Source organism: Pseudorasbora parva, chromosome 23 (assembly GCF_024679245.1).
Source record: "Pseudorasbora parva isolate DD20220531a chromosome 23, ASM2467924v1, whole genome shotgun sequence".
Taxonomy (NCBI): Eukaryota; Metazoa; Chordata; class Actinopteri; order Cypriniformes; family Gobionidae; genus Pseudorasbora; species Pseudorasbora parva.
This window is the reverse complement of record NC_090194.1, coordinates 2,440,512-2,465,814: the sequence shown is the minus strand read 5'-3', so window position 1 is coordinate 2,465,814 and position 25,303 is coordinate 2,440,512. Positions and strand designations below refer to the sequence as shown.

The 25,303-nt window shown below is 39.4% G+C and overlaps 1 protein-coding gene across 6 annotated transcripts in view; it reads left to right on the top strand.

Annotated features, from left to right (window-relative positions):
• The window catches only part of map6a (microtubule-associated protein 6a), a 49,199-nt gene that overhangs the window by 19,452 nt on the left and 4,444 nt on the right, over positions 1–25,303 (top strand). Inside the window, exons 2-4 of one of the 6 annotated variants that reach the window (XM_067432936.1) lie at positions 7,896–8,109; positions 12,735–12,925; positions 21,769–21,879. In XM_067432936.1, the coding sequence (XP_067289037.1) occupies positions 7,896–8,109; positions 12,735–12,925; positions 21,769–21,879 (516 nt within the window). Of the gene's footprint in view, positions 1–7,895; positions 8,110–12,734; positions 12,926–19,607; positions 20,342–21,768; positions 23,861–25,303 lie in introns of those variants that run through there. The other 5 variants (XM_067432942.1, XM_067432939.1, XM_067432940.1 and 2 more) reach the window with 5 other exon arrangements.

Below are 25,303 nucleotides of genomic sequence, written 5' to 3'. Positions count from 1 at the left end.
GTCTTTATCTTATGCTGTATAAACTCTGACTCCTCCCTCTTCTTCCTTCATGTTGTTTGCTGCCTGTGGCCTTGGACTTCTGTGTGCCTTTGTGCTGCCGTTTCAAGCGTTCTGACTGGACTTCATTTATCTTATGTAACAACTTTCAGGTTTTTTTTGGTTTCACTCCCCTGTGCTCTCGACAGGGAGAGAAGGAAGGCCTTACATTAGATCAAAACACGGGCCACTGTATTATCCTCAAACTCTCAGTGCAAAACAATTCCAACACATCTCAAAATAAATATATCTAAAATCAAATACAATATAAATACTTGATAAAAAATAGTATGTTTGAAATATTGCCCTAACTAACTAAATTAAAATAAAACTAAATATATAAAAATAAGTGGCAATTAAAAATGTATAAATAAATACTATAGTAGTATATTTACCTTTATGAACATGGAAAACAGTCAAGTCAACTTAATTTATATAGAGCAACAAAATTTGATTAAGCTGTACAGTCATTCTGGAGAAAACAGTGATGTTATCAGCTTACTTTAATTTATCATAGAGAGACAATGTGAGCCGATCAGGGATATAGTTGATATAGTTAATTTACTAATTAATTTTATTTGGATATTTAGTTAGATCAACATTTTTGTGTCCCCAACTGAGCAAGCCAAGCCAAAGGCGACCAAAGGAACCGAAACTCCAGCAGGGCGTGATGGAGAGAAATAAACCTTGGGAGAAACCTCTGTCTATCTAACAGTGATGGATAGACCTCTCAAACATTACGCTAAAGAGGAAATCCAACGCAACTTGGAGGGGACCAAGCGAAACAATTTCTGCTCAGCTAGCGACATTGGACATCTGCCACATGGCAAACGCAAATGCTTTTTCATATACGGTCTACTTTCTTTGTATAACAGTTCGATCTAGTAATGTATTAGAGAGGACTGTTAAACTAATGAAGACGGAGCTGTGTGCTCCGCGGTGTTCTCAGCGCCATCAAAATAAAGGTCTGCCGCAAAGTCAAAATAAAAGTCACAACAACAAGTGTGGCTTACGTCACTTCAGAGTTCCTACTGGCGGTGCGAATGCAACCAGGAAAACACACGGCTGGCTAAAGCCCCCATTCACTCCCATTATACAGCTGGGATATTTTTGAAGGCCGAAGTTATTACGCTTTTAGTATGACTATGTTAGCCTTAGGCCGTTGAGTCCACCAAAGCGTCTTTAGCCAGCTGAAAACGCCTCGCTGTGAGCGTTTGAGAGCGTTTTGGCAAGCAGCGTTTTTTTTCTCCTCAGTTGAGACTCTGCTTGTTGTTATAATATGGAAAATCCACGGAAGTCTTTCTAATTTCACAGATAGTTTGTTCCTGTATTGATTCTATATAAAATTGCAGATACAATGTAAAGTATTTGATCTAGCTTTTGTTTTAAATCATTTTATTCTGTTATTATTTGCTTGTTGTCCTCTGATGACGACACACAGAATGTGGCGGTTGGTCTGTGTTGCTTTTGTCCCGCCCCTCCTCCACTGTGATTGGACGGCTGGGTGAAGAGTGACAGTGATGAGCGCTGCGTTTTACTCAAAGTTGAACATTCTTCAGCTCTCGGCGACTAGTAAAAAGCGTTCAGCGCATGAGCGTAAAATACTCGCTCAGTGCCTCGGTGTGCTCCAGGCGTTCTAAAAACGCGGCGCTCTCATTGAAAACAATTGAAAACGCCAGCCAGCAGCGTGAAAAAACGCTTTGGTGGACACGCGGCCTTAAAGTTATGAATAGGCTGGTGTGTTCTAAAACAATGACAAAATTTGCATTTAGGAGATATAAGCATTCAAAACTTACAGTCTCTCTTTCGTTAAAACTTTACGGATTTTGATGACATCATCGCAGACTTCACCTGCTCATCAAATCTTCTGTCCAATCAAAATGCTCTCTAGAATCTAAAGCCCGCCCCCTACACTGCTGAAGCTGCGGCTGTTCACACGTTTACTAATTTCTACACGGTGAAAGGCACATGGCACACTATGGCCTCGTCCACACGAAGCTAGCGCTTTCCTAATCCAATCTTTTTTTTTCCTCGTTTCAAGAAATATCTGCGTCCACACGGGATTAAGAAAACGGACTAAAAACGATGTAGTTTGTATGCCAGGCCAGTGTGTGGCGCTGAAATTCTGCCACAGAAATACACTAAACACAGAGAAGAAGAGTTGTGGCTAGCAGGGGTATAGCAGTGGTCGGAGGTGAGGCAAAATCTCACAATTAAATAACAATAAATACATTTCCTACTTAACAGATGTGTTTTATTAATGCCTACACCTACCCCAACCCAAAACATACCCTTACAATAATTTAGATACGGTAATTAAATGACGCAATATTGATGTGCGCATGCCCTGTGCCCGTAGTTGTATCCCTTACGTCTTTCACCGTGCTGGACGTAGTGTGAGGACATCACCGTTTCAGAAAATATACGGATTCGCTGTACACACGATGACTGAAGATGAGCGTTTTCAGATTTATCCGCTTTGGGACCCGGTTTCGAAAAATATCGGATTCATGCTTCAAAACGCCGGATCCATGTGGACGAAACGCTGATACGGTACAAAATGTATACGTATACAGCGAAACACGTCTCCGTGTGGACGGGGCCTATATATGCGGTAGGAAACGATTCGGTGTAAAAATGCTTTCAGTTGAGGCGATTGAAGTCTGGTTTCACGTTAGTTAGCAGCGCAAACACACACACACACCAATGTCTCTGGTCTAAAGTTAGACGAGATCATACGTAGACAACAAAACATATCGGACCCATTTGAATTCTGCACACAATGCTGCATTTCAAAGCGATATATGGAGGAGATTATGATGAAACGGTTAGAGGAAACTGGCTTTACCAAACTGAAAGGCTCTAGTCAAACTTTGTATTAACGAAACGCTATTGGCTGTTTCCAAAAAGGGGAGGAGCTGCTAACAGCTAAAGCCGTTTCAGGGGAAGTCACGTCAACACACTGAATAATGCGGCGGGTGGGCCTTTAAATATAACTCAGATTGTCTTCGTCTGAAAGCAGAATGCCATACACACCTAGGATGACTTGAGTGAGAGTCAATCATGGGCTAATTTTCATTGTTAGGTGAGCTGTCCCTTTAATGTTCGCCCATGCGCCGTCCCATGACTTTGTTTATCAGCTTGATCACATACTAACAGCCTTTTCTGTTTACAATCGTTCCTCGTTTTAACAGTTTGATCCAGTAATCGTATCTAATCTCAGTGTGGGATATCAAAAGTTCTCAGTTATTTTTTTATGAGGCAAATCTTAATATATCAGAATGGTTGATTGTGTTTCATACAAAGAGGTATTGATTTGATTCTCATTCATGCAAGCTAAGCATCTAATTGATCTAATGGTTATTATAATGGCTCACCCTGCCTGACATTCCCGTCGCTTCCCTGTGCGATCAGTCCTGATCAATACAGTCTGCCCGCTGAGGATGCAATGTTACAGAACCAAAAAGAAAGAGAGGCGTGGTTCAATTGGTCCAAAATTGGGGAATTTTTCAATTGTTTTCCAGGCCTTGAAAAGTCATGAAAAATAATAAAATAAAAATGTATAATAAAATAATAACATTTTGACTGAATCATTAAAACCAGTTCATAAAGTTTGTCTAAGGCAGGAGTTTTCAAACTGGGGTCTAGAAAAAAACTATTTAAAAAATAAATAATAATAATAAGATTAAAATAAAATAGTAAAGCAATAAATTAGATCTAAATACATGTGATTGAGAAATATTAGTTAGATGATAATCTATTAAATAGGGCTGTTTCGAATGCCATTTTTTGAGCTTCGAAGCTTAGGTGGCAATCAATATCGAATATTCGAAGCTTCGGTGGGTGGGGCTAAATATATAATAATAGTGTCGGTTTGCATTTGTATCATCTTTCACGACTTCACGTTTCACTCTTCGGCATCGTAAATGTGTTGCGGCAGACCCAGTGGAGTGCAGTGTTGCATTTGGTGCAATATGATCAGGTGGCACACATTCTTTAAATATTAATAAACATTTAATAATCTTTTAAATAGAACAGTTTCCGGTACGCATTACACGGGCAGGTTTATGCTCCGAAAACGGACAGTGCACAAGTGATACAAAACACAAAGTCTGTTGAGAGCAAGAACTTTAATAAGGTATTAATAACGAACCTTTCTTTAAAACAAATGAATCCCAAAACAGAAATTAAATTAGTAACACACAGTGATTTCAACGAACTGTAATAAATAAAGAACACGGTAGCATGCTTTTAAACAGTTGAATAAGAATAAATGAATTGTTTTTAAAATGACACAAAATGTGATATCTATTACAATTAGTTTTATTCTATATAAGGGATTTATTTTGTCTTATTCTGACTTTTTGTTAATTTAAATCTTTAAAATGCGGGATGCTTTTATTGAAAGCATGTTGCGGTGTTTTTTTAAATTTATTATTATTATTTCAAGCATGAGTGAGAATGAGTCCGCGACGGAAGTCACGTGTTGAAAAAAACCCCGAATATTCGAATCTCAAAACTGAAAATCGAATGCCACCTCACCGAACGAATATTCGATTATTCTAGTACAGCCCTACTATTAAATAAGTTAAATTATATTAAAAAAAAAAAAATATGAATATACATAAATAAAAAAATGTGATTTAAAATTAAATAAATAATGCATATGAAAATACATTACTATATTGAGGAGAACAAAGTATATAAACAAACTATTTTTAGATTTATAATATAATTTTTTTGTTGCATAAATTGAGTGCTTATAAAAGACAGATGCCTTATAGATTTTAATAATAATAATTTGTTACATTTATATAGCACTTTTCAAGGCACTCAAAGCGCTTTACATAGAAGGGGGGAATCTCCTCAGCCACCACCAATGTGCAGCATCACCTGGATGATGCGACGGCAGACATTTTGCGCCAGAACGCTCACCACACACCAGCTGATTGGTGGAGAGGAGACCGAGTGATTAAGCCAATCAGGAGAGGGCCTTATAATGGGGGTCCCTCTGGACAGTACTCAAGTATTTTTACTTTCTAAGTAATTTTGTTTTTCAAGTATTTGTACTTTATCAGTTTTCTTCTTTTGAAAACTTTTACTTCACAACATTCCAAAACATAATATTGTACTTTTTACAGCAATACATTTCATATTGAATATCATTGAATACTTAATTACATTACAAATGTACATGTGAAAAAAAAAGGTTGGTTTTTGTTGGTTTAACTTAAAAGTAAGTAACCTGGTTGCCTTAAAATTTTGAGTTTATTGAAATTAAAAATTTGAGTTGATACAATGAAGGAAATTTGTTTAATAAATAGAAACTTAAAATATTATTGTATCTGAACCACATTAAAAAAATAATTAATCATGAAAAAAACACTATTTGGCATGTTTCTCTGCATCATCAGAAATAAAACACACACAATTACCCAATATGCTTACAAAATCTTTTAATAATATTTTAATAAAGGTTGTCGAATCTCAAAAAAATGTCATTATATTAACTCAAACCTTTTATTTCAATGAACTCAAAATTTTAAGGCAACCAGGTAACTTTTTTTACAGTGTAGTACTGTATACTTTTACTCAAGCAAAAGTATTCAAAGTTTTACTTGAGTTCAAATAAGAAAGTACTACATTTTTAGTGTAATTAAATATTAAAGGTAAGAAAACCATCTTTTAATTATGAAATATAGAGCAGTAAAAAGTATGACATTATATATTATGCTTTGGAATGCAGTGAAGTAAAAGTTTTCTGAAGAAAAACACTGATAAAGTATATACTTAAAAATGTACTTGAGTGGAAAGTAAAAATACTCTGTCCGCCTCTGTATGATCATATTTGGGGGTCCTTGTTATCTAAAAGATTGAAATGCCCTGATCTAAGACTTCAGTTTTGTGCTGCTCTCAGTGATTTCTGTCTGTATGTGTGCATGTGTGTTAGATGGACTGCGGATGAGTTGCATGTTGGGTAATCTGCAATGCACATACCCGTGAAGTGTGTACCATTTGTCTGTGTCCTCTCAGTGAATAAAGACTCATTACTCATCCGAGAGAAGTGGCCACTGCCTCAGGAAAAACTCTCTTCTGCTGAGATGCAATCTGGAGGGTGTATAATATCATTCTAGACCTATACTGCAGTGTCTATATATAGCCGTACCAGTGTCTATATATAGCCGAATTATTCTATATGCAATCATTGTTGTCTTATATACAGTGTAATCTGAAAAATTGCTTTCTTGCTTGCTTTGTCAAAACTTGACAATGTCAATATTTGTGGTTGAAGAATAGCATTTGTTGACCGACCCTATTCAAATTTTAATTTTGTAAGGAACGCCGTTTCTGGGTCCAAGCCTTAACTCGTTTCACTTGAGAATGTCATCTACCCCCGTTTATGAGCGCTATTTATTCATATTAAACATCAAACATTTAAAAAAGTTTAACATTTTAAATACTTACAGTCTACACCACAGTCTCTGTGCTCAAAGCGTCACATACATTAATATATGAACGATTTATAAAAGATGAATTGCTGTCTGGCCATCTGGAATTTTGGTATGGAGAAAAAGGTTATGATTAGAACTTTTTTGTAGTATTACACGACATTGTGTGTGTATATTAGCACCGTTTGTTGTTTTTCTTGTGGTATGAGATTTTGGACCCGGAAGCGTTTGGACCCGGAAGCGCTGCCGCGTGACGTCAGACTTGACAACCGGATACGCTAGTGTACTAATGTGACTTTTAACAGATATATACATTAAAAGTACCCCTGTAGTCAATAATTGTATCCCATTTTTTTTTCAAATGTCTTGATTCCTTAAAACAGCTTGTTTGTAACTCGACACCCTTGCTTCATTTAGTATACGCGGCTCATGAATATGCAAATGAGCCCCGCCTCCACTCACTCACAGCTCAGAGATCCACTCGCTCAACTTTACTCGAGTTACTGTAGTAAACGCTGCACAATGGTGTCGCTCTTTACAGCGCCACACACATAACGCTCATTAATATGATTAGCCTTGACTACGTTATCAAACAGCTAATAATGTGTTGCTAATGTTACACAAACCATGTTCCCGTTCGCCATCTCAGTCTCAGCGTCCTTAGAAACGCTTTGAACATCACAGACCGTCAGCGGAGAAAGGCATATAGTTCATCATAACATCATAATATACATCAGATACATAATTCACCCGCTATATTGATAAATGTTCCTGATTTTTCATATCAACAGAAGAATATCCCGGAAAACCTGCTGCTCTTGAGACTCTCTGCTTCAGAGAATAGTTAATGATATGCTAAAGCCCCGCCCACACGTGACGTGATTGGTTACAAGGTAGTTTGTGAAACATCAGCGATGTCGAACCGTGTTTGGTTCACTGCAGTTTTAAAGAGAAAATACTGAGCAATGGTGTTGACATGAATTTGCACATGCATATTAAAAACACCACAGACACAAAAACATTAAAAGCCGGATTTTCACCACAAGTGGACTTTAAAATATGCATTTCTTAACAGGAAAAGAAGTATCAAAAATATTGATGACTCATCTTGGACTTATCCAATCAAATCCTTTCTGAAATGAGAATGTCTCTCCCCCAACTGTTGCTGATTAGCAAGTTTTAATTCATAATTGGCTGCTGTGAAACTCAAGCCTGCTGGCTATCGGATGTCATTATTTTTTGCCAATATACTACTTGCCTCAGTTTTGACTTTGCACTTTCAGTATAATATTTCAGTGTTATACCTTTCTGGATTCACATTATGGTCTTGAAATTCAATATGTGTGGGATGAACCACCCACTGCTCTCGATTTTCCAATAATTGTGATGTGATCTGTTTCCTATCGTCAGGAATGAGTTCAAAGCCTACGGAGATGTGAAATCTGTGAAGGTCTTCAGGGCCCAGACTCAGTATAAGCCTCCGGATGAGAGGGCGGGTCTGGAGACCAGCTATAGCTCCACCTACAGGGGCTGCCAGGCCAATCAGCAGCCAGATGACAACAAGGCCCTGGATCGGAGGAGGATCCGCACACTGTACCATGAGCCTTACAGAGAGAGCAGTAAGGTAAGAGCCTGTGTGTTATTCCGGTTTCACACTGCACTCGTCCGTTGGATGTGTTTTTTATCGGCGCCCATGTTAAAGGGGTGGTTCTGTGTTTTTTTTTTCTAGGCTTGGTTGTGTTTATGGGGCGCAGTATAACACGTCTTACTACTTCTTTTTTTTAAAAACACCATATTTTTCTAATATTTGACCTTTATGCCACACCGCTGTCTCCACTGTGCTTTGAACCAAGGGGGTAATCTAGCACTCGGAAAGCGTTCCACCCATAGGGGCGGCCATTGCTAAACAAGCCATCACCTGCTGTTAGCATCCCATTGACTCCCATTCATTTTTGCGTCACTTTGACAGTGAATAACTTTACATCTGAGGCGTTTAAAGACTCCATTTGTCCATTGTTTATTTCTAAAAAAACATGGCAATGTATAAAAGGCTCCCGTACCTTGTATCTTACACTATCGCCCCGTAGAAGCTGTTTTTGTAAAAATAAGCTAACGATTGCGTCATAACCAACGCGACTCTGTTGCACAGTTGAGAAATTACCGTATAGACAGGGGGAGCTAAGTTCGCCTGGATGTTAAATTAGCCTGGATGGCAGCCAAACTCAGCCCCGCCCACAACATCTGAGCTCGGGCAGTTCGGTCTGGAAACTGACCAATGTGAACCGAAACTGACCAATGAGATCATCAGGACGGGCTTTAGCCGATGATGGACAGATGATCAACAGAAACTGACCAATGAGATCATCAGGGCGGGCTTTAGCCGATGATGGACAGATGATCAACAGAAACTGACCAATGAGATCATCAGGGCGGGCTTTAGCCGATGACGGACAGATGATCAACAGAAACTGACCAATGAGATCATCAGGGCGGGCTTTAGCCGATGACGGACAGATGATCAACAGAAACTGACCAATGAGATCATCAGGGCGGGCTTTAGCCGATGACGGACAGATGATCAACAGAAACTGACCAATGAGATCATCAGGGCGGGCTTTAGCCGATGACGGACAGATGATCAACAGAAACTGACCAATGAGATCATCAGGGCGGGCTTTAGCTAATGATGGACAGATGATCAACAGAAACTGACCAATGAGATCATCAGGGCGGGCTTTAGCCGATGACGGACAGATGATCAACAGAAACTGACCAATGAGATCATCAGGGCGGGCTTTAGCCGATGACGGACAGATGATCAACAGAAACTGACCAATGAGATCATCAGGGCGGGCATTAAGACGATGATGGACAGATGATCAACAGTAACGTAATCATCACGTCATCAAAGGGGCTTGGGTTATATTTGTTTGAATCCTAAACGGAGAGCTTGTTTGTATCTGCATCACCTTCACTATTTCTCTCAGAAATGGTCACTTTAACCCGCAGACATAGAAAACAACCCGCGGGGAAAAAACGCAGATTTGGCAACACAGTGCAGTTGCGCTCTGTTGACATTTGACAACTAACGTTATGCGTCACTCCGCTGCTCTGATTGGTTGTAGGTCTGTCCAATCGAGGTCTTTCCTGGTTTGGCTGAAACACGGCCCATTATCACAGCCCAATGGAGCATCAGACTCATATTCTGACAAGAGCTGAGGATGACCACGTCAGGCTACCTGTGTGTAGAAGCTGAGAAAAACTACACAACACTCGGTTGAGCACTGTGGGTTACAATCTTGTCGCAGAAGGTTGGAAGTCACGTCTTTGTCAGCAATTTATGTGGTCAGTGGCTGGAAAATAACTGAACAACAGTTTTATTTCCTCAGCAGTACTTTTTCAAAGTAGTTTGACATAACTTTGGCCTCAGGCGTTGAGTGCCTTTGCACTGAATCAGCATCAGCTCTTTGTGTCATTATGTTGAACTGTTCTGACTTGCTTTACATTAGCAGCAGAGGCAGTTTGGGATAATACGTTTCTTTACCCACAGTGCGCTTTTCGAGGTCAGTATATTGTGTGGCTTTTGTGTGACCAAAACAAGTGATTTGTCTGTGTGCAGTCTTAACCATGTGAAATCATTTTTTAAAGGGATACTTCACCGCTTTTTCATATTAAACTATGTTATTCCCTTAACTAAGACGAGTTGACACACACCTCTCTCGTCTCAGTGTGTGCTCTTAATCTCTCTGACGTGCGGTGACGATCTGATAGCGTTTAGCTTAGCCCACTAAGCCCAGTTCATTCACTATGGTACCAAACAGAGATCAAGTTAGAAGCCACCAAACACCTCCACGTTTTCAAATACAGTTACACGAATAATACTCTTTCAGATTATTTATTTATGTAAATCTAAGGGTATTTTGTTCTGTATGTAAGTTACAGTGTTTAAAAAGTTCAGTTCGGTGCTATTGCTATAATTGTAAAAAACAGAAATAACACAGTAAATAAATATCGGTTCTATATACCGGTTACCGGCACACAAACATGCAAATAATCGATATCGGTTATAAAAATCAATATCGGTCGATCGCTAGTCTTGTCCCGCACACATATAGGGCTCCAGACTGCCACTGAATGGTTGCATTTTGCTACCAACATTTGAGAGTGTTTTACATCCAGTTGCTCATGTGCGACCAGTAAATTTGGGCGTGTTTAATCAATAGATGCTATATTTGATGACGTGACACACATCTATTTAAGCAATACTGTCACTTTTTTATTTTATTTTGCAGTTTTATAGAAGTACATGACTCAAACGTAATGAAGTCATTTTATTTAAAAGAAGAAACCTGTTCAAACATACATACTACAAACACCAAACCAGTGCTTATACTCAGTAAAGTAATCATTTAACCATCAGCCTGGGTTATTACGCTGTTTTCATTACAATGGTGAAGTGTACGTTTCTTTCTTTGCTGTAAATATGCCAAACTACACGAGCCGAGCTCTACCTCTTCGCTATCAGTATCGTTCAACAACTTGTTCATTATGTTAACTTCACGAATGACATGCACCAGTTCATTCAATTCGTTCATGAACTAGATCTCTCGCTCAGACTCAAAAGTATCTCGATCAGTAAAGGGCGTATTTATTCACTGAATTTAATAAATCAAAAATGCAAAAAATGGCATTTGCGGTGTAAAATGTGTGTCATTTTGGCAAGGTTGCTGCTAAAATTGGCATTCCTGGGTCTATCCGCCTGTTTCTCCAGCCCCCAACGGGTGCTGAGCTGCTTCCGCTTTCCGGTCTTGTGCTTCCTGTTCAGTGACTTACCTCTACTAGCGCGGACCATGATATCGACAGAGAAGGCAACATTACATTGATTAGAATAAGTTGTGTTTAAGTGTTGTTAACATGAGCTCAGGTTCAACTTGTGCCTTTGATGATTGCCATAACAATTCAAGATTAAAGGGGGTCGCACACCCGACGCACACATTATTTAGGCACGAGCTCAATTTTGAATCGACTTCAGGTTTTTTCTTTTTCATTCAAAATATTCACAAACTTGTTGTCATATATAGTAACTTATATAATGTGTGTCTGATATGAATAAAACAGTCAAATAATAACTCTCTGAAAGGATTGTTATTGCCACTTCCTTAGACATCAGCGTGTTTTTGCTGCTACTTATTTGCATTTAAATGCCTGAACCCTATAATAAACATGATGTGGAAAAAAACACTGAAAGAGAGACAAAGAGAGACTGTTTTGCCCCTGTTTTTCTTTTATTATCGCTGTTGTAGTGAGCCAGCACGTGCATCCATCGACAAACATAAACAAAGCATTATTTTCAAGTTACAACAAATATTTGCCTTATCAGATGTAAGATAAACCACATACGTCCACACCGCAGATATGTTGCTTTAGACAAGCACGGTCGCAGTTTCTGTTTGCGTCATCACAACATTTTGGCCGTATTGTTTCAGTGTCTAAAAGTCTTTACCAAAATTGTTTTACGGCGGAAAATTGTCCAAAAGTGCATTCTGGGTTTTCGGTCAAACATTTTTGGTGGCCGACTACTCGGTGCATCCCTAGTGTGCACCTCCGTTTTTTGTCCATTTATGCTTCATCCACGGAGAAACACCGGCTTTTACAGCAAACAAGATAGCAAGCTACAAGCTATCAAACATACTTAAGCTTTGAACAGGAAAAGGACAACAGACTTCCGGTTAAAACCCGCTATGAATCATGGGTAAATTCGCTAACCGGGAAAAAGGTGGATATATCACATAATTGAGGTCGCTTCAACCCGCGGACATGGAAATCAATCCGCAGAAAAAAACGCAGATTTGGCAACAGTGCAGTTGAGTTCTGTTGACATTTGACAACTAACGTTATGCGTCGCTCCGCTGCTCTGATTGGTTGTTGGTCTGTGCAATCAAGGTCTTTCCTGGTTAGGTTGAAACACGCCCCATAATTACAGCCCAATGGAGTATCAGACTCATATTCTGACTAGAGCTGAGTATGACCACGTCAAGCTAGTATTTATTAGTAATACAGTGGAAATTAGCATGTTGATTTACGGTGTGCGCCCCTAAATTTTCCGGTTGTGCCCCTAAAAGTTTCTGTTGGGGGCCACTGTGCTCTAGTGCAAAATGTTAGTCTTGTCCCGCACACATACAATGGTTCCGACGGCCATGTATATCGCTAGTAAAACACTGTTTGTGTGCCATTTCATGTGTTGTACAGGTAGAGAAAAGCAGTCTTCCTCGCTCCAAACCGAAAAAGAGCACATCTGCCACACCTGGCAAACCGCTGAAGAAGTCCAAGGAGAAGCAGGCGGCGTCGGCACGCGGCTCCAAGAAGAAGAGCTCCGAGAACCAGCCGGGCGACAAGGAGAAAAGTAAAGAGATCAACAACAAACTGGCTGAGGCGAAAGAGTAAAAACCATTGCACTTCTTCTCTCATTTAATCTCTTCCTGAAAGCAGAACGAAGGCTGCAAAATTATTTAACAAGAGGTTCTCATTCCTTTACTATTCTGTCCATTGCTTCCCTCTCCCTCTCTCTCTCTCTCTCTCTCTCTCTCTCTCTCTCTCTCTCTCTCTCTCTCTCTCTCTCTCTCTCTCTCTCTCTCTCTCTCTCTCTTTCTATCTATCTGATGCACCTCTCGTGTTATTCCTCACTGTATTTTTCCAACACACCCTCTCTCTCTCTCTCTCGCTCTCTCTCTTTTTTTTGAGAGGTCAGTGGGCTGAAAACAATGTTCAGGGCTTGAATTGGATGTTTTTCACCTGGTTTGCCTCACACACTCTCGCCAGTAATATCAAAGCGTTTGCATTTACTATAGCTCCACCCACTCTCCTCATCTCCATGACACGGTTTCCATGGCAACCGCTCTACCGGTTGGCTAGTGGATGCTCATATCTTGCATGGAGCCATTGGCTAAAGCTCGGTGTGTTTTATTCCCCATCAGATGCACTGACTGGTGGGGTTCATTTATCAAGGGTTTTACAATCAAGCTGATGCGTAAATTTGAAATCGTGTTTATGTAAATCAGGCTAATTTCTAAGTCAAAAAAATCTTTGATAAATGTGCATCATGAACTATATTGGTCTTGCTTTGCCTGTTTAATGTAATGGTTTTATTGATCAGTGATATGTCATGATCTTATTTTAAACTATTTTTTAGAACCATTCCATCATGAAAATGTTGTTGAGTCATTACAGGAACCGAATATCTCCAAATAGCTTTACATCAGTATCTGTCAAGGTCATATAAATATTCGCCTGGTCAGCCAAATGGATTACTGTAACATGATATTGCATTATGGGAATTATGGGATGTACTGTAAATTTGTCTTTGGCTAGAATAGGATGTCCACTGTGATTTCTGTGTGCAAAACAACGCTGCAGAAAATCTAAGACAAACGAAAATCTGTTTTTGTATATTTTGGTTTTGAGGTGTTAGTTAGTTAGTTAGGACCACAACACAACATTATCCTCCGCTTCACCCCCGAGGTAGACAGATGGGGGAACCCAAACTCAAAAGGTCAATAGATTAGCCAGCTTTAAAATCAAAGCATGTGAATGCAGATTCAGTGTATTAATTATTAATGACGTTTTTCCCCAGAGTGTCTCCCGCTTTGTTTGCTCCCGCATCCCCTGTGTTGTTCAAAGACTGACATGAGCTGTATTCTCCACTAATTGTTCTGTTTATTATCACGTGTCCCCTGATGTATTGGTAAGTCGAATGCAGTCTGTTGGGAATGCTGTTCGTTTACTACTCGACTGCATGATCATTGTCACATTTCTTTAGGTTTGTTTGTTTTATTCAAATGTTGGCCCCAAAAGGCCTAAGATACACATGTATAAGAGGACATTTATGGAAGCCCGTTTCCGTCACTAAATAAAACAATAAAAAGAGTATTTGCGAAGTTTTTTATTTTATCTCAGAATTGAGACTATATCACTCAATCGTGAGAATATATCTCAGAATTGTGACTTTATATCATGCAGTTGTGAGTTTATATCTCAGAATTGTGACTTTATATCACTGTAACGAAGTTCGTGGATGGAAGGAAGGAGGCGGGAACCGGCGAACGTTCAAAAACTTTAATGTAAAAATAAATAAACAAAACGAAAGTAAACCGCGGGCAGCCCCTCACGGACGACTGCCCACACACACATAATAAAACGTAAACAAAACATAACATAAATCCAGGCCTGGTCCTCTCTCGTCTTCCGCTGCCTTCGCTCCTCCTTTTATGCTCCCGTCTCTTGGCCGCGAGACGAGACCGGTGTGTTACGCAGCTGGCACTCATTACCACTCGTCACCGGCCCACTCTCACGGTCCCTCGCCCCGCTGCTCTATAAACTCAATTGTGAGTTTATATCTCAGAATTGTGACTTTATATCACCTAGTTGTGAGTTTATATCTCAGAATTGTGACTTTATATCACCTAGTTGTGAGTTTATATCTCAGAATTGTGACTTTATATCACCTAGTTGTGAGTTTATATCTCAGAATTGTGACTTTATGTCACCTAGTTGTGAGTTTATATCTCAGAATTGACTTTATATCTCGCAAGTGTGAGTTTATATCTCAGAATTGGGTACTTTATATCACGCAATTGAGTTTATATTTCAGAATTGTGACTTTATATCACACAATTGTGAGAAAAAAGTCGCAATCCCTCTTTTAATTTTTTTTATTTAGTGGAGGAAACAGGCTTCCATAGACATTTCATACAAACTTAAAGGGAAAACAATTCTGTCATCATATAATCATCATAATGTTGTTCCAAACCTGGACAAAAACATTAACAAGAAATTGATACGAGATTGGAATGACATGAGGGAGAGTAAATGATGACTGAATTTTCATTTTTGGGTGAACTATCCCTTTAAATTCCAATGCTGATCCTTTCACAGAGATGATTTTGTGTTGGCAGTAAAACCTTGTTATATATAATCGGATCAGGCCTGATGTAACAGCACATAATCATGGCTTTCATTTTCCTTGCATGTGACATGTCAGCTTGTGATGGACGAACTAAAGATGTTGGTAGATCATGGGACTGAATGACATTAATTTTGGTATCTTAGGGCCAGATTTACTAACAGCTTGCACCAGCGCAAACCCTGTTTTGACATTAAAAAAATAAAATGTAAACAAAATATGGACGTAGTGTCCATGAGGTCAACCGTAGGATACTGAAGAGCAGTTTTGAAGCGTAAAGTCGGCCGTCGCCATCTTGGCAGCATGTCACTCCCGGATAACAGAAAACGGGCAAAGAGGCGGGACGTGGGCGGAGCTTAGGTGACGTGATGACTAATGCTGCGTTCACACCGCACGCGAATGACGCGATTCGCGCGAGTGATTTACATGTTAAGTCAATGCAGAGACGCGAATAGGCATTCTGCGGTGCGATTCGCGCGAATGAAGCGGCAATGATCACTCGAATTGAGCGTTGTGAACGCGCGATTTGCGCAAGTTGAAAAATCTGAACTTTGGCGGATATTCGCGCCGCGTTAACCAATGAGGAACCTGCTTACTGCTGTCACGTGGTGAAGTGACGGATGGGAAACCCATAGGGGAAACCCGAGGCCAGAGTAATTTAAAAATACTACTGTATTGTCACAAAATGTACTTTTAATAGTTTTTCAGGCGAGAATGTATTTGTTTAAAGCTCAAATATGTGATTTATTTATTAAGAGAGCTCCTATTTGAAAATTTGATCTGGTGTTTTCGGAGGTGTGAGACCCAGGCGATCACCGGAGCTCAGCGCTCATCAACCCCGGTGAGAGCAGCCTTAACTCGGATAGTCTTTCTGCCGACTGCCGCTGCCTGGCAGATCCCCCTCCCATGACGCGAATTTGCGTCTGTTGTGTAGTGAATGTCACACACGAATGAAGCGAATTTCACGCGCGAATGAAGCGAATGGATTCAAATTGTTCACCTGTCCAACTTCGCGCGAATAGCGCGATTTATTCGCGTCATTCGCGTGCGGTGTGAACGCAGCATGACGCAGCATTCACACAGGCGTAGGCGTTAACGCTTGACGGAGGGCGTGACTGAAGCTGGGTGCTGACGCGATCGTCATAGTGACAACAGCCAATCACATTAACTTGCCGCTTGGACCAAAACACAACACAAAAAAAGCGCCTTTTTTGGTTGTATGTGCGAGTGCGATTGCCCGTGTAGTTGTTGTCAGCGCACTGCACAGGTGCACGAAGCTGTTAAGTACATTAAATCCTGAAAAAGCGCCGACAGCGGGAAGAATATCACGTAGTGGTCCAGGAGCTGCGTCTGGATTTTTAACGGTCTATGGTCTGGATGGTTCACGGAGCAGTTAATGAACGCAATTGGCTAGCGTCTGCTGTAGGATATTTGCATACGGTGATCTGATTGGATGATGCCTGCGCTGGCGCTTGAAAAGTTGAGAATTCTTCAACTTCTGCCGCTTGCAACGCGAGTGAAGCGCCGCGACGGAACCCACAATTCAGTTCGGCAACGGATGATGTCACCCATTCAAAGTAAATGGGAAGCGTTAACGCCTACGCCCCGTGTGAATGCGGCGTAACAGAGAGCGGATAAATGGCTATCCACCTGTCACTCAAAGTGGCCACGCCCTTAATTATGCAAAACTTTAAGGCTTTATATAATGTAAACGAATGAGTAATAAAAAAATTCATCCCCCTCACAGTTTTCATGAAGGGCAAAATTAGCCATACAGACCAAAACCATAATTTTTACCAGGCTGTAAACATGTTTTTATCTGCTGTAAAGTTTAACATGAGGCTCAGTATGATTCTGCCCGGTCTCTAGTGGCCAGTCGATGAATTGCAGTTTAATTCACTTCACGACAAACTGGGGGAGGTTGCTGGCCGCTTGGTTAAAAACTACTGTCAGGAGGATTTACTAAAGACAGTCGTTGGGGCACAGTTGTTTTTACGGCTGAACTTATTGCATTTGTAGGAGTTTTCCTTTCAAACACAAACTCTATGGGTGGAGAGTATTTAAAAGAATCACACAAGGTGATTTACTAAGGTTTGCGCTCGTCTCTTTACTGATGTTTGGCCCTCATTTACCGCCCCCAAAAAAGCACGTGTTAAACCAGACACTAACTGGTAGATTGAGTTGGTCATTATGGAAATAATCCAGATGCGTCTGTTTTCAATTTGCACGTCGTCGGTAGATCTGGAATTGGTAGATCACGCGCAGAACTTTCCTCTCCAATCTGCGCTTTTGTGGAATTGCGCTCGCGCTAATTTACCCGCTTTAGTCAATCTGGCCCTTAAAGGATTGAGTCACTTCCTGATAATTTACTCACCCCCATGTCATTCAAGATGTTCATGTCTTTCTTTCTTCAGTCGAAAAGAAATTACATATTTGAGAAACAGGATTTTTCTCCACATAATGGACTTCAACGGCAACCAACTGGGTCGGTCTGGGCCTGACCTTTTCAACGCGATTAATGCGCTGCGCATCGCAGAGCTATGGAAGCCCGATTCTGCCATTAAATAAAAAAATAAAAAGAGTAATTGCGAGTTTTTATTTCACAATTCTGACTTTTTTTCTCACAATTGCGAGTTTTAAAGTAAGAATTCTGAGATATAAACTTGCGTGATATAAAGTCACAATTCTGACTGAGAAATAATGTCAGAATTGTGACTTTAGATCACGCAATTGCAAGTTTATATCTCAGAATTCTTACTTTAAAACTCGCAATTGTGAGAAAAAAGTCAGAATTGTGAAATAAAAACTCGCAATTACTCTTTTTATTTTTTTACTTAATGGTGGAAACGGGCTTCCATACAGAGCAGTGCTACACGAGCCTTTGTGGTTAAAAAGTATATTATTATTATTATTATTTTATTTAAGAAATAAGGCTGGGGGATCGTGTGCACTGTAAATAATGTTTAGAAAAAAAGTTTCCTGGTTGCCTTAAAATTTTGAGTTCATTGAAATTAAATTTTTGAGTTAATACTTTATTAATACTTGGTGAAGGAAGAATACTTTATTTGTTAACCTTTATTAAAATATTATTAAAAGATTTTGTAAGAATATTGGGTAATTGTGTGTGTTTTATTTCTGATATTGTCAACATTTTTATGTGGTTAAGATACAATAATATTTTGAGTTTCTATTTATTAAACAAATTTCCTTCATTGTATCAACTCAAATTTTTTATTTCAATAAACTAAAATTTTTAAGGCAACCAGGTCACTTACTTTTTAAAGTTAAACCAACAAATAATTTTTACAGTGTGGAGCTCTTAGAAGCTGCATTGAGACAATTTAAACCCATTGGTTGCCATTGAAGTCCATTATATGGAGAAAAATCTTGTAAAAACTAATTTTCGACTGAAGAAAGAAAGAAATGAACATGGACGTGAGTAAATTATCAGGAAATGTTAATTCTGAAGTAAACTAATCCTTTAATGTCTTAATTTGCTGGAATAATTGAAGTGCATTGTTTAAGATCATGCTTATTTTAATTTATTTTTTTATCATGTACCTCCCCTCTGCAAATCCTCTCTCTGTCTCTGGTTTCATCCGTTAAGGTCTTCTTCATTTTCAGTATGTCAAGTATGTGATGTCATTGTCCTGTTCGCCCAATCAGGGCACAGTAAGTCTGGGATCTATTGCCAGATTGAAGAAATGTACTCGAAGCCTGTATAAATAAAGGTCTAAATAAGCATCTAACAAATTTGATGAAATAAATTGACATGCATTTATTATGTTTAGGGGTAATTGCATTTATTTCTCCATAAATTGGACGTGTTTCCCTTTGTGGAATATGAAAAATGCAAAACAACCTTTTAAAAATGCTTTTTGACTAGTCGTCTCAGATTGCTCAATGACTGAGGCAACCACAAAAGATAACCATAATATACTCTTTCTCAGAGGAAGTATGTTTATATGACAGGAATAGTAAGAGAATAGGAAGATTGTGAATTTGGCAGCCAGGATTTTTTTAAAATCTTGTGCCAGTCGTGCAAAACAAAGCGGTGGAATATGATATTGCAGTATTTATTATAACATGCACATCATAATTATTTTAAAAAAAATTCCTGTGACCTTATAATCTTTAATCCAAACTTCCCATCCCTTCTGCAGCGTCATCTCTTCTCTTCTCCTCTGATGATGGGTTAACTGGCACGAGGGCGGGGCCACCTGTCACTCACATGACATCACCGCCATAGCAAAACAACCATCCAATCAGATCCGGATGGACAAAATCAAGTCCCGCCCTGCTTTCGTTCTTGTTCGAGACGCTGATTAACTTGGATATACATCACAATAGGAAAGTAAATCTTGACGCAATTGAAAATAAACTGTGAACCCACACTGTAAAATGCCATTTAAACGCAGTTAAATTGTGTTAAAGGGCAGGTAAACTGTGTTTACTGTTATATATGGGAATATATAAACCATTAAGGCATTATGGATACCTTAAATATATTACATACAGGCTTCAACTACAAGTCAATTCACATTTCTTCAGTCTGGCTTTAGAAAATACAGTACGCCACAGGGTGAGGGCCTTTTCTTGTATTTTGCAGCCTTTGGTGACTCTATTACTGTGCTTCTATAATGTGGGAACTAAGGGAAGGTGTCCTGGGAGACAGAGGAGGAAGAGCTAGCGGGGTTGTACATGTCCAACGTGTGTGTGTGTGTGTGTGTGTGCTTAGCACAGGTGCTATCTATAGTCCACGCATACTAAAAAAGGAGAGAGAAAAAAACAATGTTATATGAAAGGGCCTCAGATTTAACTGTGATGATGTGAATTGTGATTTCTCTCTTGCTTGCTCATATTTATTGAAATTAATAAATGCAAACGCAGAAACAGAGGTGTCGTGGTTCATTTTGTTGAGTTGTGGGAGGGTTTGGGAGCATCTGTATCGTTTCTGCCTTCTGTCTGTCTCTCTGTCATCGAATCCACATGGAAGAGAACTATTCCGATGTTTATGGTTTTGCGACTTTTTGGCTCTGGAATAGGCTCTGGCATCTTTATGGTTGTGCATATTGCCGTCAGCTGAGAGTTGAGAAATATATGTTTGCATCTTGAGCGAATCTGATATATATTGCAGCTTTCAGTGTGTCTGATATGTGCAAAGTAATAAAAGATGCTGCCTCCTATTCCAGGACCATAGAGAGAAACTATTGATATCCCAACCTGAATATAGACTGAACTAATCCTTAAAATATCAATATGTGTCAGTCTATAATGATTGGCTTTGATGATGTGATTTATTGATTGAAATTTGGTTGATTCCATAAAATTATTTTGTGCTTTATTGGGAGTTAAAGGAATAGATCACCCTAAAGCAAAAATTATGCTATAATTTACTCATCCATGTGACATTTCAAACCTGTATTACTTAATTCCATTGAATACAATAAAAAAATGGACAACACATAGTTGCATGGAAAAGGGAAGTCATTTTCCTTTTTAGCATCAGCACATTTAAATTTTATAAGTGTAAATGTGTTTGACTATGTAGTATATATTTTAGGTTGTGATTGTTTTTTGATTAGTGTTTTTCTAATATTGTATGTATTTGTAAGTGCTACTGAAAGTCATTGTAATGTAGTGTTTTAATATTGTGTGCACCTGCCCGGGGACTGCAGATGGAAACTAGCATTAGCTAATTCTGGTACAAAACATATTTTTGTAAGATTAATGTATTTTGTACATTGTCCCTGATAAATAAACGAATTAAATAAAATAAATAAAATTAATAATACAGGTTTGGAACGGCATGAGAGTGACTAAAGGCCCGTTCACACACAGAACAATAACTATAATAATAACTATTTTAGCGCCCACACTAGCAAACATGTTCATTCTAAGCGCGCGTTTTGTCGTCTTTTGTTTTAAATGACCCCTAAAGCAAGATGTGTTCTGATTGGCTGTCAATGTTTTTATCGTACATCCGCTGGAAAAACAAAATCGTTCTGAAAGTTATTCAGAACGGTATTTTTGCTGTTATTGTTAGTACACTCTAAAAAATGCTGGGTTAAAAACAACCCAAGTTGGGTTGAAAACGGACATGTTTAATTTAAATTGTTTGAACCCAGTGAATGGACCCATTCAAACAACCCAATTTCTGGGTTTGTCCATTTTCAACCCAACTTGGGCTGTTTTAAACCCAGCATTTTTAGAGTGTATTTTGGTGTGGACTCTGCTATATGACAGAATTTTCATTTTGGGGTGAACCATCCCTTTAATGACTCTAATGTTCAGCTAACGAGTGATCTTGTCGTTCGTTTGAAGGGTTATGCTAAAACAGTACCACTACATTCAGCTCTGTCAGCCCATCCGAGATATTGGTTGGGTGCAGACACTAAAGCAACACCTGTGGCGCTGTGCACTGCCCGACCCAAGGTAATAATCGCCTGAGAATAGAAAGCTTCTACCGCCTCCATCCGTACTTCAGCAGCACAGTTATTATACTCACCGAGGGAAACTGTAGTGTTACTATACTGTAATAAATTGGACATTTTCTTGTGACTGATCACATCTAAATGTTTCAGTTGGCCGAATTGAAATTCTGTGAATTGATGCAATTTAATAGCCTGACAAGCCAGACCCACATCAAGATGTTTGGTCTGGAAACTCACCATTGACGGCTCAATCTGAGGGGCGGATAAACGGTCGTCTTTCAAACTCCCTCTGCACGCGATAGGATAGAGCTACACCAACCAGAGCAACGAAGGTGAAGCAGAGCTCGCTGATAGATTAAACATTCGCCGTATCCGGTCGGCTAAACTCCGAACACATCTTCCCTTTTTAAGAATGACTTCAGTGCCACTCTTTGTTCTTTTCTCAGAGAAAAGCTTAACTCCAAGTCTTCCAGAGTCGCGGTCAAAGCTGATTTGAAAGACCGCCGCCGTTCGCCAGTTTCTGTGTTTACTAGAAGCACGCAAACGCAACTCGGCCGTCATCATGTTAAGCCCCGCCCACCGACTCTATACACGATGTGATTGGCCCGACCAGAGTTTGGCGTTTACAGCTCAGAAGGGTATTGAGAGTTGCCAGACGACACACGCGGGCAGATTAGATTTGCTGCCGCTAGGGTGCGTCTAGATTTCTAGGCTAGCAATTTAATTCACAGAAATTCAATTCGACAAACTGAAAAATGTAGATGTGATCAGTCACTTTATGTTCATTTGGAGACCTGATTGTTTTACAGTGTAGTGCTGCGTGCTCTCGTGTTTCCATTGAGAATTGAAGCTCACCATAACTGCTCGATGTTCTTCATCTTTTGATTTGCTCCCATGCGTATTCTCTTCCATATGGAAAGTGTTGGGCCAAAGGATGTTGAATAGGAGAGTTTTACTGCATGTTGTTTTTGGAGGACGTTGAAGACTGTTTTTTTGTTGTTGTTGTTGCATACATGCATGTTTTGTTTAAGTGTGGACTCGTTACTGCGTTGATGTAGAAAAAAATCAAGGAAAAGGCTTTTTCCTGATGGGTTACTTCACCCAAAAAATACTGTCATTAATTCCTCACCCTCATGTCTTCCAAACCCGTAACACCTGTAATCTGCAGAACACAAATGAAGATCTTTTTAATGCGATCTGAGAGTTTTCGGTCAAAAAGTTCATTAAGAGTTTGTAAAACGAATCTTTTCTGAAGACATGTCAATCGCTTTATATGACGAACAGATTCAATTTAGGCTTTTATTCGCATACAAACATTGATCAGCGAACATAAACAGAAGCCCATCCGAGCATGCTTGACGCACGAGAACAAACCTCTTGCTGAAGCTGAAGCGTGCGCCGTAAGAATGAACCTCATTCGACATGAGGGTGAGGAAATAATGACAGAATCTTCATTTTTGGGTGAACTATCCCTTTAATGTATTAATCTAAGGCATTGCTAGAAGAGTTTAAAGTCTAACATCTTTTTGCGGTACTTGTATTTTGAAGTACCATTTATCTCTTCTCCTTAACGCTGGAACAATCCATTTACAGTGAACTTTAAATGTCACTCATAGATTAATTTATTTTCTTCTTTTTTTCAAAAGATTAATGAAATTGAACTTAATGATATTTAAATCTTTAGTTTTAGAAACACAGCACATTGTATTCATGTGTGTGTGTGTGTGTGTGTGTGTGTGTGTGTGTGTGTGTGTGTGTGTGTGTGTGTGTGTGTGTGTGTGTGTGTGTGTGTGTGTGTGTGTGTGTATTGTTGTTTCCATGCTGGATTTTATTTCTGGACTTTTCCTTTGAACAACCTGAGATCACAGTCATAATTCATCTGTTCATCTATATACAGTGGGGTCCAATCATATGAGACCACTAGTGAAAATGGTTTCGTTTATTTTCCCTGCCAAATTATCATCGCCCATAAAGGGACATGGTGAAGGAAGAAAATATGAGATGGAGGGAAAAATATTTGTCAATGTTTCTGACATCTCTCGCAAATGTTTTGCGTTCCCCCGAGAAACTTTGCGTTCGCTAGCAAAACTTTTTGAACTATTTGCAAACGAATTCAAAGTTTCTTGGGGAACTCAAAACAATTGCGAGAGACGTCAAAAACATTGACTTGTTTTTCCTCCCATCTCGTAGTATTTTTCCACCATCATGTCCCTTTAGGGGCTTCGTAGCTGCCTAATCCTAACCACGCCCCTACACTCTAAAAAATGTTGGGTTGTTTTAACCCAATGTTGGGTCAAATATGGACTAACCCAGCAATTGGGTTGTTTTAACCCTGTGGTTGGGTTAAATATTTGCTTTAGACAACCCAATCGCTGGGTTAAAACCATATTTGTCCATATTTGACCCAACATTGGGTTGTTTTTTACCCATTTTTTTGTGTGAGTGTAATCCTAAACCTACTATACTTGGGAATTGGGGGGTCTGAATTCGGCACAACACCGGCAGATATGAGAGTCACTGCCTATACGCATGACTTTCAAAATCTTACACACCACTCGTCAATGTCAAAATGATTGTGATGACCAATCAGATCAAAGAAGGTGGGGCTTACCGTTGTCATAAGACGAGTGCATGTTTCTGTCGCACGTTACATATAGACAATATTCGAGATGCTATATGAACCAAACATTTCACCTGGTATTAAGGTGCATTTTGGTCAATCGGATCACTAAACTCTAAAAAATGTTGGGTTGTTTTAACCCGATGTTGGGTCAAATATGAACTAACCCTGCAATTGGGTTGGTTTAATCCTGCGGTTGGGTTAAATATTTGCTTAAGACAACCCAATTGCTGGGTTAGTCCATATTTGACCCAACACTGGGTTGTTTTTTTACCCAGAATTTTTTAGAGCGTAGTAGACAAGGAAGACCCGTCGCTTTGTCGATTTCGACCACTTCTGTCCTGATTTCTTCGAAGGGAGGGTCTATGGGCGGGTAAATGAATGGGATTCTTCAAATCATTTGATATACTGGACAAAATATACGAATGTGACCAGAGACGACTGAAAGACACAAAGAGCAGCAGCTTTAGCTTCCAGTGGCGGCTACTGGTCTGTCAGAGAGGGGAAGCTCATTTTCGGCCAATTGTCTTATTTATTTAAAAGTAAATTCTGCCCTACGTTCCTTTTCAAGAAATTGGGCTGTGACCCTGTGAATGAATGAACGATCTAAAAAAAATTATTAAACTCTGTAAAACTGAAACAAGGAATGTTGGTGTATAATTGAGTGAAATGTATGATGAAAATCAAGCAATTTCGCCAAGCAAATATCAAAGAAATAGGTTGCAGAAGTTTTTATTTCGACTGAACTTGAGAAATCCGCGATGGGACTGAGCGCGAATAGCTTCAGTGATTCCTTATACTACAG